This window comes from Lissotriton vulgaris, chromosome 6 (genome assembly GCF_964263255.1).
Source record: "Lissotriton vulgaris chromosome 6, aLisVul1.2, whole genome shotgun sequence".
Classification (NCBI taxonomy): domain Eukaryota; kingdom Metazoa; phylum Chordata; class Amphibia; order Caudata; family Salamandridae; genus Lissotriton; species Lissotriton vulgaris.
In genome coordinates this window covers 1,714,503,833-1,714,517,578 of record NC_141694.1, presented here as the reverse complement: position 1 = coordinate 1,714,517,578, position 13,746 = coordinate 1,714,503,833, and the positions used below count along the sequence as shown (strand labels likewise).

The following is a 13,746-nucleotide window of genomic DNA, read 5'->3' as shown; positions in this document are numbered from 1 at the left end:
CACAGTATAACCACAGGAGCCCCTTGAAGGAATACCACCAGCGCATAAGACAGACCAAACAAACCTTCATAAGAGACAAAGTACAGACCAACCAACCAATGCCAAGGAACTAGTCAACATCATACAGCAGTTTGATAAACCCACCTGCGAAGCCAAGGTCATCACACCTTCCCAGGAACTCTGCCACAAACTCGGCTCCTACTTCTATCTGAAGATCAAGGTCCTCTACGACAACTTTAGCGAACCAGCACGGAACACCACCTCCTCACCCTCCTCCGCCGACAAGTCAACCATCATGACCTGGGATCCTGCCACCGTCAAACACATCACTGCGACCATGAAGAAAACTCACTCAGGAGCCCCATAGAACCCCTGCCCACCGCAGATATTCCACAGGGCCACAATCGCACCCGAACTAGGACGGACCATCAACTCTTCCTTCAAATCCGGAATCTACCCAGATGACTGGAAGCGGGCAGAGGTTAAACCCCTCCTCAAGAAACCAACGGCCGACCCCACGGACTTGAAAAACTACCGGCCCATCTCTCTCCTCCACTTCGCGGCCAAAGCCACAGAGAGACTCGTTAAAGCCCAGCTGACCGCCTTCATCGAAGAGAACTGCATCATAGACGTCTCCCAGTCTGGATTCCGCAGCAACCACAGCACCGAGACCGCCCTCCTCGCCGCCACTGACGACATCCGCATGCTACTCGACCAGGGACACTCCTGGGCCCTCATCCTTCGAGATCTCTCCACAGCCTTCGACACCATCTCACATCTCACACTCTCAGCCAGACTTCACGACGCGGATATACAAGGAACAGCCCTCGACTGGATCCAGTCCTTCCTCTCTGGCAGAACCCAGGGGATCAGACTCCCTCCCTACCTCTACGAACCCACCGACATCAACTGCGGAGTACCCCAAGGATCATCGCTCAGCCCCACGCTTTTCTACATCTACATGGCCCCCTTCGCCGCTGTCGTCAGACAGCATGGGCTCAGCATTGTATCCTACGCTGATGACACCCAGCTCATCCTCTCACTCACGAAGAATCCCGAAGACACCAGACTCCACTTCCAGGAAGGAATGAAGAATGTGGCAACCTGGATGAAAGACAGCTGTTTGAAGCTCAACTCGGAGAAGACCGAGGTCCTTATCCTCGGACCCTGCACCTCCACCTGGGGCTACACCTGGTGGCCCTCTGCATTTGGGAACCCACCCACCCCGACTGACCATGCACGAAACCTCAGCATCATCCTGGACTCCTCCCTCTCCATGAACCGTCTGATCAACGCTGTCGCCTCCACTAGCTTCAGCTGCCTGTGCATCCTCCATAAGACCTTTAAATGGATCCCCCCGACTGCAGAAGGACCATCACCCACGCAATCATAACCAGCAGACTGGACTACGGCAACGCCCTCTGCGCCGAAATCAACAGAGCTCTTCTACACAAACTCCAAACCATCCAGAACGCTGCAGCCGGACTCATCCTCTGGATACTGCATCACAAACATATGACCCAACACCTTCGAGGCCTCCACTGGCTCCCCGTCGAGAACTCCTCAAACTCCTCACCCATGCCTACAAATCCTTCAACAACATCAGACCCACATACCTCAACAAGAGAGTATCTTTCTACGTACACAAGAGGAACCTTCGCTCCGCCGGCCTCGCCCTGGTGAAGGTTCCTCGCATTCGCAGAAACAGAACGGGCGGGAGAGCCTTCTCCCACATCGTAGCCAAGACCTGGAACAAGCTCCATGTGAACATCAGAAGGTCCCCGACCCTGCACGCGTTCAGGAAGGACCTCAAGACCTGGTTCTTCGACTGATCCGGCTTCGTGCACAATCATCAAACATTGTCAAAGTTTGTTAGAGAAACAAAAATGGCTTTTCAATAGAAAGTGTAAGGCCAAATAAAGTGATGTAAGATAACCAGATCTTGGCTTACGTGTAAAAAAGAAAATCACTGGAAAAAACAAGATTAAAGTAACTTCATAGCTAGATGTTCAATTTGAGATAAGAACTGATGTTTAAAAATCATAAAAAACACAGAAATTGGCCAATTATAGTTTAATAAACTAACTATAACTTTCACCCGCATCATGCACTTTATGATCTCTCATATTACATCATTCATGACATGCTAAATGACAAAATTGATGACATCTGAAATTACATCACTCGTGACATCCTCCATGATACTGATATTCAAATTCCTCCCTAACCCCTCACATTTAAAAAAAATAAATAAAGTTAGTAGTAAAGGGCCTTTAGTCACATAAAGAATATTATTACTCTGTTTACAAGTGTGGCTGCTTAAAATGGAAATAAGGTAAGAACTGGAGGCAACTGTGGCTAAAGGTTTTTGGTACTTGCAGTCCTCCATGTTAAAAAATGCAAAGGCTGTGTACCTGATGTCGGTTGCCATGGCAGGTTGCAAAGTAGGGTTGTGCCTTAAAGCCAAAGCATGTTGCAAAAAAAAACAACAAAAAAAATGAGAGAAAAGCCAAAGCTTCTGTTCACAATATGTTATCCACCAGTTGATATCTGGGCATGTGCTTGTGTTAAATAGTTGTTAGATGGTGCTATAAACAAGTTCTATGTATAGAGGAAGGTTATTAATGCGTGAATGTTTATTTGCATAATTTTGTTGAAGATTTTGATGCCTTGCAGATTGTTGAATAATGTAGAATGTAAGGGTGACACAGATTGTTGAATAATGCTGAATGTAAGGGCACTCACTTAGAGAGGTTTTAACGCACATTGTTTTTGTAAGCATAGCTCTAATGTTGTATGCCATTGTGCTCATCTCAAGAGCGGGTGTAGTGTATTTTACTAAATTTGGGTGGGTTCTCCATAGGGCCCAGCTGGAGGTGTCTTAATACTCGCCAATGTATACCTGTTACCCTCTTGCCTTAAATTGCGGGTCAGGTGATTTCTTTAAGTAGGTAATTCCATCAAGGTGACTAGAGAACAAACTCTTTTTAGTGGGTGTTCAAGGTTTTTAAAGTGGGCTATCCCATTAAAGTTTATGGAAGCATGTTGTTTGTTAGGTGGGTGAATGACAGTAGAAAGAAGGTTAAATCCACGGACTGTGGGTAAGTTGACAGAAATATGCCCAGCAACGATTATATTCATAATCACTTGAAGGGTGATACAAAATTAAGCACATGTGTAGCTTGTTGAAATACTTGAAGTCCAGAAAGCCTATGGGCCACTTTCACAATGATTGTTTGAATGATGTTATCAGCAGACCATTGCCAGGGTGGTTGGCCACTCTGCTGATGGCTGAGGAGAATCTCTGCTGCCCTTGGCCAAAGGAGTTGGCTGCTCCAATAGGGATGGGTACAGGGCCTGACCGCTCCCCGTCCACGTGCGACTGGGATTCAGAGTGTGCTCAAATCGTTTTCAGGACTCGGGGAGCAAGTTCCCAGGGGCGTAGCTTGGTCAGTAAGGCTGAGGGTGTGTGAGCTTCAGATTTTCCGACAATCAAGCTGGCAGGAGGGGTACCTAAGGGGCAGTGGAAAGGGAGAGGAATGCCAGTTGGTGGGAGTGCTAAAAGAGAAAACACAATATTCTATAAAGTCACCAATAATTTTGAGGACTTTCAAAACAGAGGGAGACAGTGTGCACGTATTTGCCGGTGTGTATGTTAAAATCCCTGGTGAAATCCGATTGACTTCTTGCAATACCCGACTGAAAGCACCTGTAGTCGACTATTTATCAGAAAATATATTTCAAGATAGATGTAATACCCCAAACACCCCCCTGAAGCTATGGCCCTGTAAGTCATGAGTGCTTGTAATGACACCAGAAAAATTTTCTCTGTTATTGCAGCCAGCTAATCAGATTGTTTTGGTGCTGCAGAACTGGTTCTGCAGTTCTGAAATGACTTGGAGGTCAAAAGACTCCATTGACCAATCAACAGCAGCTATTTTTTAAAATTTGGGTTAGCCTGGTAGTGCCTCAGGAGTCCAGGGGGACGCCTGTGAGATCAACTGGCTAGATATCTCAACATTTTCCGCAGTGGTAACCTCTTCATGGCCAAACCAAGCCCCTTTTTAAATGCTAATTTCTCAAAAACTGCAGAATGGATTTAGACCAAATCACAAAAAGTGAGTAAAGTTGTAAATTTGTACCAAATTTGGTGTGATTCCTTGTAGCCATTTTTTCTATATCAGAGAGCAAAGTTTCTTACAGGAATGAAAATGGGAAATTGCACCTTTAGGTCCCCTTATTTTCTTTGGCACACTTGATGGCTCAGCGCCGAACTTTCCACAAAGGAGTCATAGTGAATGTGGTTTGTTTTTTAATTGTTTAGTGCAGTTTCGTCTAACAGCATTGTTAAGTGATTAGCAAAACAAAAAATGCCTTTCCCATTAAATCCGTGACCTTACAATAACTACAGGTATAACGGTACATGGGTTTAGGTATTTCAAATCACATCATGCAAAACTCAGAGAGGCCTTGTTTGTAAAAGCAATGTGGGGTAATATTTTCTAAACTGAAATGTTTTATCTCAAAAAACCTACAGAGACTGTAGTTTCCCCCCAAAACGAAACAAGCATTTTCATTCTTAAATGACGGGAATTTGCCAGCCCTCCCTGGGTTCTTAGACGAGAATTCTTCAATGAATATAACTTAACACGGATTATGTCCTACCTTTTGTTCAAGAAAAACCTTTGAACATCTGCTATTAACAGTTTCCCATAGGTACATCAGGATAGTTAATTTGGGCTCACTCCCTGCACAAGTAATTGTACTGATTAATTATAAAACTGGATGTATTTCCAAAAACTAAAGTTACATTTTATATCAGTTTGTAAAAGCTGCACTCAAGATTTTTGTATGAAGTCGTGAGTAATCACCATTCAAGTGTTAGAAGTTTAGAGTTGTGTTTCATTCTTTGAAACATTGCTATTTTCTCATTGATTGGTGATTCCGAGAATTTCAGCAATATCTCTGAGATGCATTTGTTCCATTTGTTGGTGTACTTGCCTTTGATTGTGATACAGAAAACAATAGGATGCATCTGTGCAAGTTATGTATACAAAGAAATACATTTTTAAAAAAGGTAATACATTACTGGGGATGTAGAAAACCTATACCACGCTTTAACCTTAAAACTGGAACCAGAAGAAAGAATAGGGATCCGTATCTCAGATTGCCCACAGTACAAATGGAAAAAAAGCTTGCCTCTATCTTACTCTATTCCCTCTCACCGCAATAGTCAAGCCTGTAGCTTCTACCGGGTACATAGATGAATAGTGAATTATTGGGTGAGTCGTCTTTACAAACACCAAACATCTATAACAAGAAAAAAGTGCAATAATAGTTCAGATCAGTGTGTTCAGTGTTTAGCAAAAGTACTGGAGATTTAGGTCTCACTCCAGTTACCAACAACTCCCATGACACTGGTACTGGATATCATAGCTATGTAAATAATATGTCATACCTCCTAGTGCAACTTCTTATTCCTAAAATATTTGTATATTGATAGACTCTATACGTTTAATCTTTCGCTTACAATACATTGGCTAGTACTGCTATGCCTTTTAGTGCTAGCCTAGTATATGTTTACATCCTGACAGGGCAGTCCTGTAGCAACGCATGGATCTGCATTGAAAGCGAGGTGCATGTAATTTAAGCATGAACTATGCAGTGGCTGAACGTGTGTAGCAGATCTCGGACCACTGGAGGTGTGTGAAACAAGGGGTACAAAAAGCTAGAAAAAACAGAGGTTTGCAAGGGCAGACACAGCTTTTATCAATCCTATGCTACATACCCCCAGCTTAAAGACCTTGTTTGTCCAAGTCTTTGGATTATTAATTTTTCCTGTCCATTTCTTGAGGAGGATCTGTTGTTTATTGTTTTGACATTATTCCGTCCCTTAGTTTCTATAATTGTGTCCATTTGTCATCATACTGCACCATCTCTCAGCTCAAGTTCATTCATCTCTATGGTTTGGGATAATTGTTACATAGCCCTGGTTATATGTAAATAGCCATGTTTAATCTCTTGTACTCTGAGCAAAGCTTTTTGTAGTTATTTGATACGAGTATCAATGGAATAGTTCTATAGGCCACTAGATATGTGACACAGACAGTTTGAAGCAGACAATGCATTTCGATAACTGCGTGGAAAAGCAAAAGGACCTTTTTCAAGCTGCATAAGTCAATATTAAGAAATGTCTGCAACCAGAGGTGCAAAATGATACTTGACGATTTACTACAGGCCCTAAATAAAAGGTTCCTTGAAAATATATTGAGGCACTTAGTTGAATGAAGCACATCCGAAAAGTGTAAAAGAAATGACTATGTGTTGGATAATTCTCAGAAACTAGACATAGGCAGCAACATTCAGTAGCAGTAGTAAGCCTTTATTCCTGGATCCTTGACTTGGTTCATCGCTGTGCTTTGCATAACAGGATACATGGAAAGTATTCATTGTTTAAAAAAAAAAGTTGTGCAACCTCAAGGGGCTCCTTCAAATGTATGCAAAAAGCTTTGCCATAGAGGATGGCTTGCTAAGACAGTTTGATTTTTATGCAGAATTACAACAGAGATAATGGACAACATTTTTTCAGGTATGCTAATTTTTAATGAGAAATGAATAAACAGATTCAAATAATGGCATCAGCCAAAATAGTCCAATATGTTATCGTAAAGCAATGGTTTTTTCAGTTACTCCAGGAAAAGTATTCTTAGAGTGTTTATCTGCACCTCAGGGTTTGTCTTTTACTGCTAAGGGGTACCATAGAAAAGAAACCTTTAACACCATAATAAGAGTCTTTATAGTTTTGAAGTTTCACAACTTGAGTCTTTCTTGTCTGCCAAGGTTTCCAGGTATTCCTTCAACAACTTTTTGACATGTTTATGTACTTTATATGAAGAATGTATCTACTCCTAACTTTATGCTTCAAAAAATGTCTCTAACTTGATGTTAAATATTTCTTGTCACCCATTGACTTGTATGTTTGTAGGCCCAAACAATGAGACTAGTTCAATTTCTTGTTGGTAGATGCGAACAGCTCACTGTCTGTGTTGTGAACATTAGAGGGATCGCACCTGTGCTTTGGGTTTCATATAACTGCAGCAGTCTGTTTTTTAACATTTTTAAGCCATATTTGCTCAGCAATAGCAGTATTCACTGAATGCATATTGCACAATAGTTCCTTAGTCCATGTATTAAAATGGTACCACTTTTCTTGGTTATATTAGTTCTGAAAGAAGGGCATTTTTTTAATGTATAGTAGGTGTTCAGGCTATGAACTGAACTAAAACATTTTCATTGTCTTGTATATGATGTAATAACCTTTGATTATCCTTAAAAGTTGCACTCCTTCCCCTTGATCTCCACCCCTTTTTCAGCATACCTACCTCTTCTTCTCTTCATGCCTTTTTCGATACGTTTCCCTATGTGCAGCAAGAAACTAGTGGTGTTGAATACCAATTTGTGTAAGTGATACTGAAGAGGTGTGTGCCGTGGATAACGTGTGATAATATCAGTTCTATGTTTTAAAAATAGTTTAAAAAAAAGCTGGTGCACAGTGGTGGTTAATAAGTGCTGTGGACACGAGTCCCATTTACTGTGTGACAATTCAGCAATTCTGCTTGACACATGGAGACAATGGAAGAATGAGCACCTCAGATTTTCTTCCCTGCGGCACACTCGAAAAATAAATAGGAGGTGACATTTTATTTCAATTTTAGGGTGTATCAAGTTTCATACTATTTGAATGTAATAATTTTATAAATAAAGATCAGTAAAAAATTTAGGCAAACATTAACCCCCCTTTAAATCTCTTTAAAACACTTGGACATTTTTTACTTTTAACATTTGTTGGATACTAACAAAAATATAGTATCAACTAACTTTTCTACTAACTCATTCTAGTTGTATGCAGTTATGTTCTCGCTTTATTTCAGCAGTTCAAGAGACATGTTTTCAGTATATCATTAATGTCAAACAGCAAACATGGTACATCAGCAGTAAAACTGATCCACACACCATGTGGAAGACTATAAACATTCTAGACTCTGAATAGCATTGCTAGATCTCACAGTAATACAAACACTTCAAATGCTTCTTAAAGAGAAGAATCATTTGAAAAAGTGTCTAGCACATGAATAAAAATGGAAAACAGGATATCATTGCTGGCTTCAGTACCACAATATAGGACCTAAGTACGATGCTGGTTAGACCGCAACCGACGGCTTGTCGTTTGCAGTCTGATCGACATCTACTGCTGCGGTCTAACTGATTGATGCATTACATTGCATGTGGTCAGAGGCAGCAGTCGGAGGGACCGACCAACGCTTTTCAACTAACTCATGGATCCCGTCCGTCGGTTGGAATCTCACCATTGTCCCTTAAGGACAGCAATTCCGCTGTCGGTGTTATGATGTTGGTTTCCGACCGCCATTGCATGTCGGCCTTTCCGACATGGGAAGGCTGTCAGAAGGCGATATTGGGGGCCCCTCGCAGGGCCCCTTTCCCTCTGCGGTCTCCACATTTGGGCCTGGGCCCTGCATTTTGCCTGCCCCATGGTGCAGGGGTTTTCACAAACTTTCTTGTCTCAATGGGAGCTTGGGCTGTGTGCAGTTTCCACCCGCCGCACAAGCTCCCATTAAGAAATGGAAGTTTCCTACTGCACATATTGCGGTTGTATCGTAATTAGGTGTACAGAACCACCGACCTATGGTCGGACAGTTCATTCACCAAAACTGTGTCGGTAGGAGGCAACTCATTTTTATGTATAAAGTCGAACATCTTACTTCGTCCCTCCAAAAAAATTAGTTATTGAAAATGCCATCTCGATTAAACAAAAAAAAACTGTTCAATACTTTAAACAATTTGTTTATAACCTTCATGTCAAATGTGCATTCCTTTTATTTTTCAGTTTTGTCGAGAAAAAAAATCCAAACTAATATAACGAGCAGTATGGTTCTCTACCTCCATTGTTTACATAATTAAAACATGATCACTGAATTTTCGAACCAAAAAATGATGTTCTTATTTAAACTATGTCAGACCACAATATAATTTGATAGACTTCTTACCAGGTGATGTGAGCCTAATTGTGAATGGGAAGACTGCTGTACAGTAGGCACATATGCATGCACCACTGTCCTGAAATTTGAGCAATTAATTACTTTGATTTCAGGAAAGCAAGTCCCCCTCCCTAATCAGTACCAGACCCCCAAATCATTTCAATTGGATATAGAGATTGAACTAAGGAAGGGGAGAGTACAGAGGCACCCCAGACTAATAATGATAGAAGCGCAAGAGCCATGGCATGAGGGGCATGGATTTGGTGCAGACCAGGCAAGTGTTGCAGTATTTGTGTTAGGGTGCCATAACCTTGTTTATGACAAAAAGGGTAAAATAACCAATACACATACACTCTCAGTATCATGTTGGAAACCATTGAGAAGGTAGACAAATATAAATGAGGTAATCGTGGAGGAGATAGAATTGATTTGTGAGTATAAATGTTCCGTACTGTGAATTTTAAATGTATCTTCAAAGGGGAGCGTAGAGCTGGGCTGCAATTACTCTGGTGTAAGCAGTCACAGGAAGGTTTCTGAACTAAAATGAGACTATAGAAGTTTTAAAGAGTATTTAAAGGCAGTTAGAGCAATATGAGGCATTAAGGAGAGCAGAGACAATGGTGAGGAATTTAGTTTCCAAATTCAGAATTTCAGCCTGGCATGGGTGAAGCAAGTTTCCCAGTAATTTGCTTCTTAACTGGTGGTTGTCGAATTAGGATTGTGAGAGGTCAAAAATCAAAGAGGATGAAATGTTCTTTGGCTGGTGCTGAAAAGGATAGATGCAAAAGCGAGATGAGGGTGTATGGGCAATATAATGTCAGTTGGTGAAAAATGACTGGACTGACGATGAGCGAATTCAAAGTGCTTGGAATGAGGTTTGGTTGCTTCCTTCAGAAACCAGAATATTTATTTTTAGGTATTTGATGAGTTTAAAATGATTGTGGTGCATTAGACATTTTTGGTGTATGTAACTCCAAAATATCAGGCTTTAAGATGAACTTGGTTATGATCTAGAAGATGTTACTTTATTTTCTTTACATCATTCTTATTATTCATGTTCACTCTTCTATGATGCCTTCCTTTTAATATCAGGTTTGGACTTCCAGATTCCCGGCGTCATGGTGAAAGTATTTGTTTGTCTCCATGCAACACCCTGGCAGCAGTGACAGATGATTTTGGAAGAGTCATTCTGTTGGATGTGGGTAGAGGCCTTGCCATACGCATGTGGAAAGGTAATGTATATGACACTAAATGAACTTTTCCTTTGCTAACCATGGATCCTAGAAAAAGAAAATCTAGGTATCCGTATAATGTTGTCTACACAGAAGGAGTTAGTTCGGTAGTAAAAACTAAATAAATAATGCCGAATAGAATTGCTAAGTCTTGTGCCCAAGCTATTTTACATTCATACATACTCTGCTTTTAGATTCTGTTGGAGACCGCGGAAGTTGCCAGGTGTACTCATTCTGGCGCTCTTTCCCGAACTCCTCTCTTCCTGCTTTGCTGCTTGCTGATGCTCAGACCCTATTCCTCAAGCAGCGGGTAGAGTCTTGTGTGGCAGCCGCAGCAGCCTTGTTGCGGTTGTGGCGTGGTGCAGTCTGATCCTTAGAGCAATCTTGTGTCCCACAATCTGCAGTCTGTTTTGGGCAGCTTGCCTCCACCTGATTCCAATTTGCCCTCCTTATCCTCACAACAGCGCGAAATGGTGCGGGCCATAGGGTGCTCTTTGGAGCTCTCCCAGTGCCCACCTTACCTGACAGATTTTGTCCCTTGTTTGGGACTGCACCAAACCTGTGTTGGAGGACCTTGGTAATTTTGGTAAAAGCGTCCTTTGCAGGGGGCTTTACTGGTGTAAGTGTTTGGTATTGTGGGGCTTCGGGGACCTTGGGAACTCCTGCTGGGCCCCGTCGCTAGCCTCTGTTTGCAGTTGAGGGCGGGAGGGAAAAAGAGGGGCTGCTTGTCTGTTGTAGGGGTTTCGATTTGCCATAGGACAGCAATCACTTCCATTCTCTGGAATGCCGTGCAGCAGGGGAACGTAGCGCAAAGGCGGCCCCGAGGCAGCTTCTATTCCAGGAGGTTGAACTGAGCACAAGAGTTTATTACTGGCTAACTGAGCACAAGAGATTATTACTGGCTTCAACCTCCTGTTAATTCTTTGTGTGAGTTGGTGCTCCTTCCACCATGCTTATATTTGTATATTAGGAATAAACTTTTTTGAAAAAGTATTTGAATAGTTAACAGATTAAAAGTCTATTGATTTAGAAACCTAGACCCTTGTGGAAGATAAAGTTTGGTCGCCTCAGAACTTTACCTACTGACTCGAGCAAACAATAGGAAGAGGAGGACCCTGGGGCAAATAGCAGGTGTGTCTGATGGGCACAAGTCACTGCTTCAACGCAAAACACATACAACATTGTGTGCTTCGATTTGATTAAAGTAATTTTTAGGCAAGCTTTAACTCCTGGAAAGAAAAGGACCCCTAACCCTCTTCATCTGATAGATACAACTAGCCGCAGATTCCTTAATGTAGAATTACCCCCAGGCGTGAGACTGGATCCGGAAAACTTTTCTGCCCCAGCATCCCTACGCGCCGGGGGGATGGCACCGGTGACTCCGCCCTGACGTCATACGCGCTGGTGACGTCAGCGAGTATACATAAGTCCCACCTGGGCGCCTACGTCAGTTTTTTCTTTTTCCGCATGCAACTCTGATTCGGATTACTGTCCTGGCCTGTTTTCTGGCCTTCCATTCTCTTCTTACGCTTTGGCGTTTAGTAGCACAGTGTGCGAATGCCTTCAGGCTTCGACGTGTACCTCCTATGCATGTCCCATGTCAGCGACGGACCCTCACCCGATTTGCATGGGGTGCCTGGGTGAGCACCACGACTCGGAGAGTTGCGACGCCTGCCAACACCTAAAGCCTAAATCACGGCGGAAGCGCCGGATGAAGTTGCTGTTGGCGCGCTTATCCAGGTCGTTGTCATCCCAGCGTCCGTCCCCGACCTCAGAGGCAAGCAACCACCGGTTTCGTCTGCGGAATCTCCTTTCGCCGCTGCCCTTTGGCCGTGCTCACCACTGGTAGGCCTTTCAATATGTCTCCAGGGCCTTGTCTTCCTTCCGCAGTGGGTACCGGCTTCCCCCAGGACAGGTGCGTAGGCCCCTGCCTGTTGCCTCCATACCCACCGTTTCCCGGTGCGGAGGTGTCTAGGGCCCAAATGACAGCCTACGGGGCGGCGCTGCAGGCTTCTTTGGCCCTTCCTCCACCTCCTGTGATGTCTGCGTCACAGGAGGGGACCTCTGCGGCGCCGCTGGCGGCTCCGGCGCCAAAGGTTTCGGCTTCAGGTCGTAGGAGGGTGTCGTCGCCGGGGTGTTGTCCTTCGGGGGTTCCCTCGTCGGCGCCTAGCGTCCCTGCCTCGCCGTAAATCCTATGGGGCTCCCTGTGGTGTTGCAAGTGAGCGCTGGGACTCCGGGGTTGTCCCCGAGTCCTTATTGATTCTCTGAGCAGGCGGCTGCCTCACTGGAGGCTGAGCTGGCACAGTTTCCGTGCCGGGAGCCTTCCTCCCCGGTTCCGGTGGAGTAGAGGGTGGAGGCCGGAGCCTTGGGCGCCTTTCCGAGTCCCTCTCGGTCCTCGACGCGGGAGGCTGCCCCGTCCGAGGTCGAGCCGGCACCGTTTCGGCACCGCGCCGTCGCCTTCTCCTGAAGAGCATGTGGCGGCCGGAGTCGGCCTGTTGCCACGTGGGTCCACTATGGCGCCGGTCAATGCTGATCAGGTGCCGATGGCGGACTCCACGGAGCCGCACCGGCGCCGGGCCCTGGATTCGTCTCCTGAGATCCCTTCTTCTCCTGAGGTCCATTACCTGCTGGTGTGTTCCTCTCCAGAGAAAGGGCGCCGTGTAATTTGCCTTTTCACCAGCATCTTCCAGGGGAGACTCTACGCCGTCCCCATGACCTAAAACCTCAAACCTTTCTTTCCGTGGCTCGCGGCTTGCTTCTCCACTGGCATCTCCGCCCTCCCTGCCCTCCACCACAGGTTCCCCATTCCTCAGTGTATCCTTCTATATGCCAGGGCTAGCCACTTCCCACTGGACTTCGGGATGTGCGGCTCAGTCTGCAGCCGTCGCCCACGTAGGAATTACTTTCATCCTCCGCGGTGCCCTACTGAGGCCAGTGTTGCCTTTGTTCGGGCTCTTTCCACGGCTGCTGGTATCCTGAGGATGGGTGAACCTGTCACTCCATTTTCCACAGAAAACCTCTTGGAGATTCTCCACCAGGGCTCTGGTGGGCGGGAGTTGTTCCTTCCCTTTGAAGCGTCACTCCATAATTCTCTCAAGGGGACTTGGGGACGCCTTCCACAGGCGATCCAGTGCCTCAGGCACTACTGCACCATCATCGTCCTGATCCGCACGACCCGGTCTGTCTTTCTTTCCACCCTTCTACTTAAGGCGCTCTACTGCGAAGTGCCTTTCCGTGTTTGCCTGTGGTGTTGTTCCCTCCATCTAGGGAGGCCCGGTGGTTAGATTCATGGGGGCGTAATGTCTTCACTTGTTCCAGTGTTGCCTTGAGTGCGCTTAACTCACTTTATGTGTGCTGACCAGGGCTACTTCTAGCCTGTGGGATTCTGTGGAGTCCCTTCTTTCTCATGTCTCATGAGGGGACCCGTGCTGATCTGCGGGGCCATGTGTTGGATGGCA

At 44.7% G+C, this 13,746-nt stretch overlaps 1 protein-coding gene across 1 annotated transcript in view; it reads left to right on the top strand.

Moving 5' to 3' along the window:
• RAB3GAP2 (RAB3 GTPase activating non-catalytic protein subunit 2) overlaps nucleotides 1-13,746 on the top strand; it is a 684,945-nt gene that overhangs the window by 233,240 nt on the left and 437,959 nt on the right. The window contains exon 13 of the mRNA XM_086927924.1: nucleotides 10,149-10,288. Coding sequence (XP_086784050.1) covers nucleotides 10,149-10,288 — 140 coding nt within the window. The remainder of the gene's footprint in view (nucleotides 1-10,148; nucleotides 10,289-13,746) is intronic.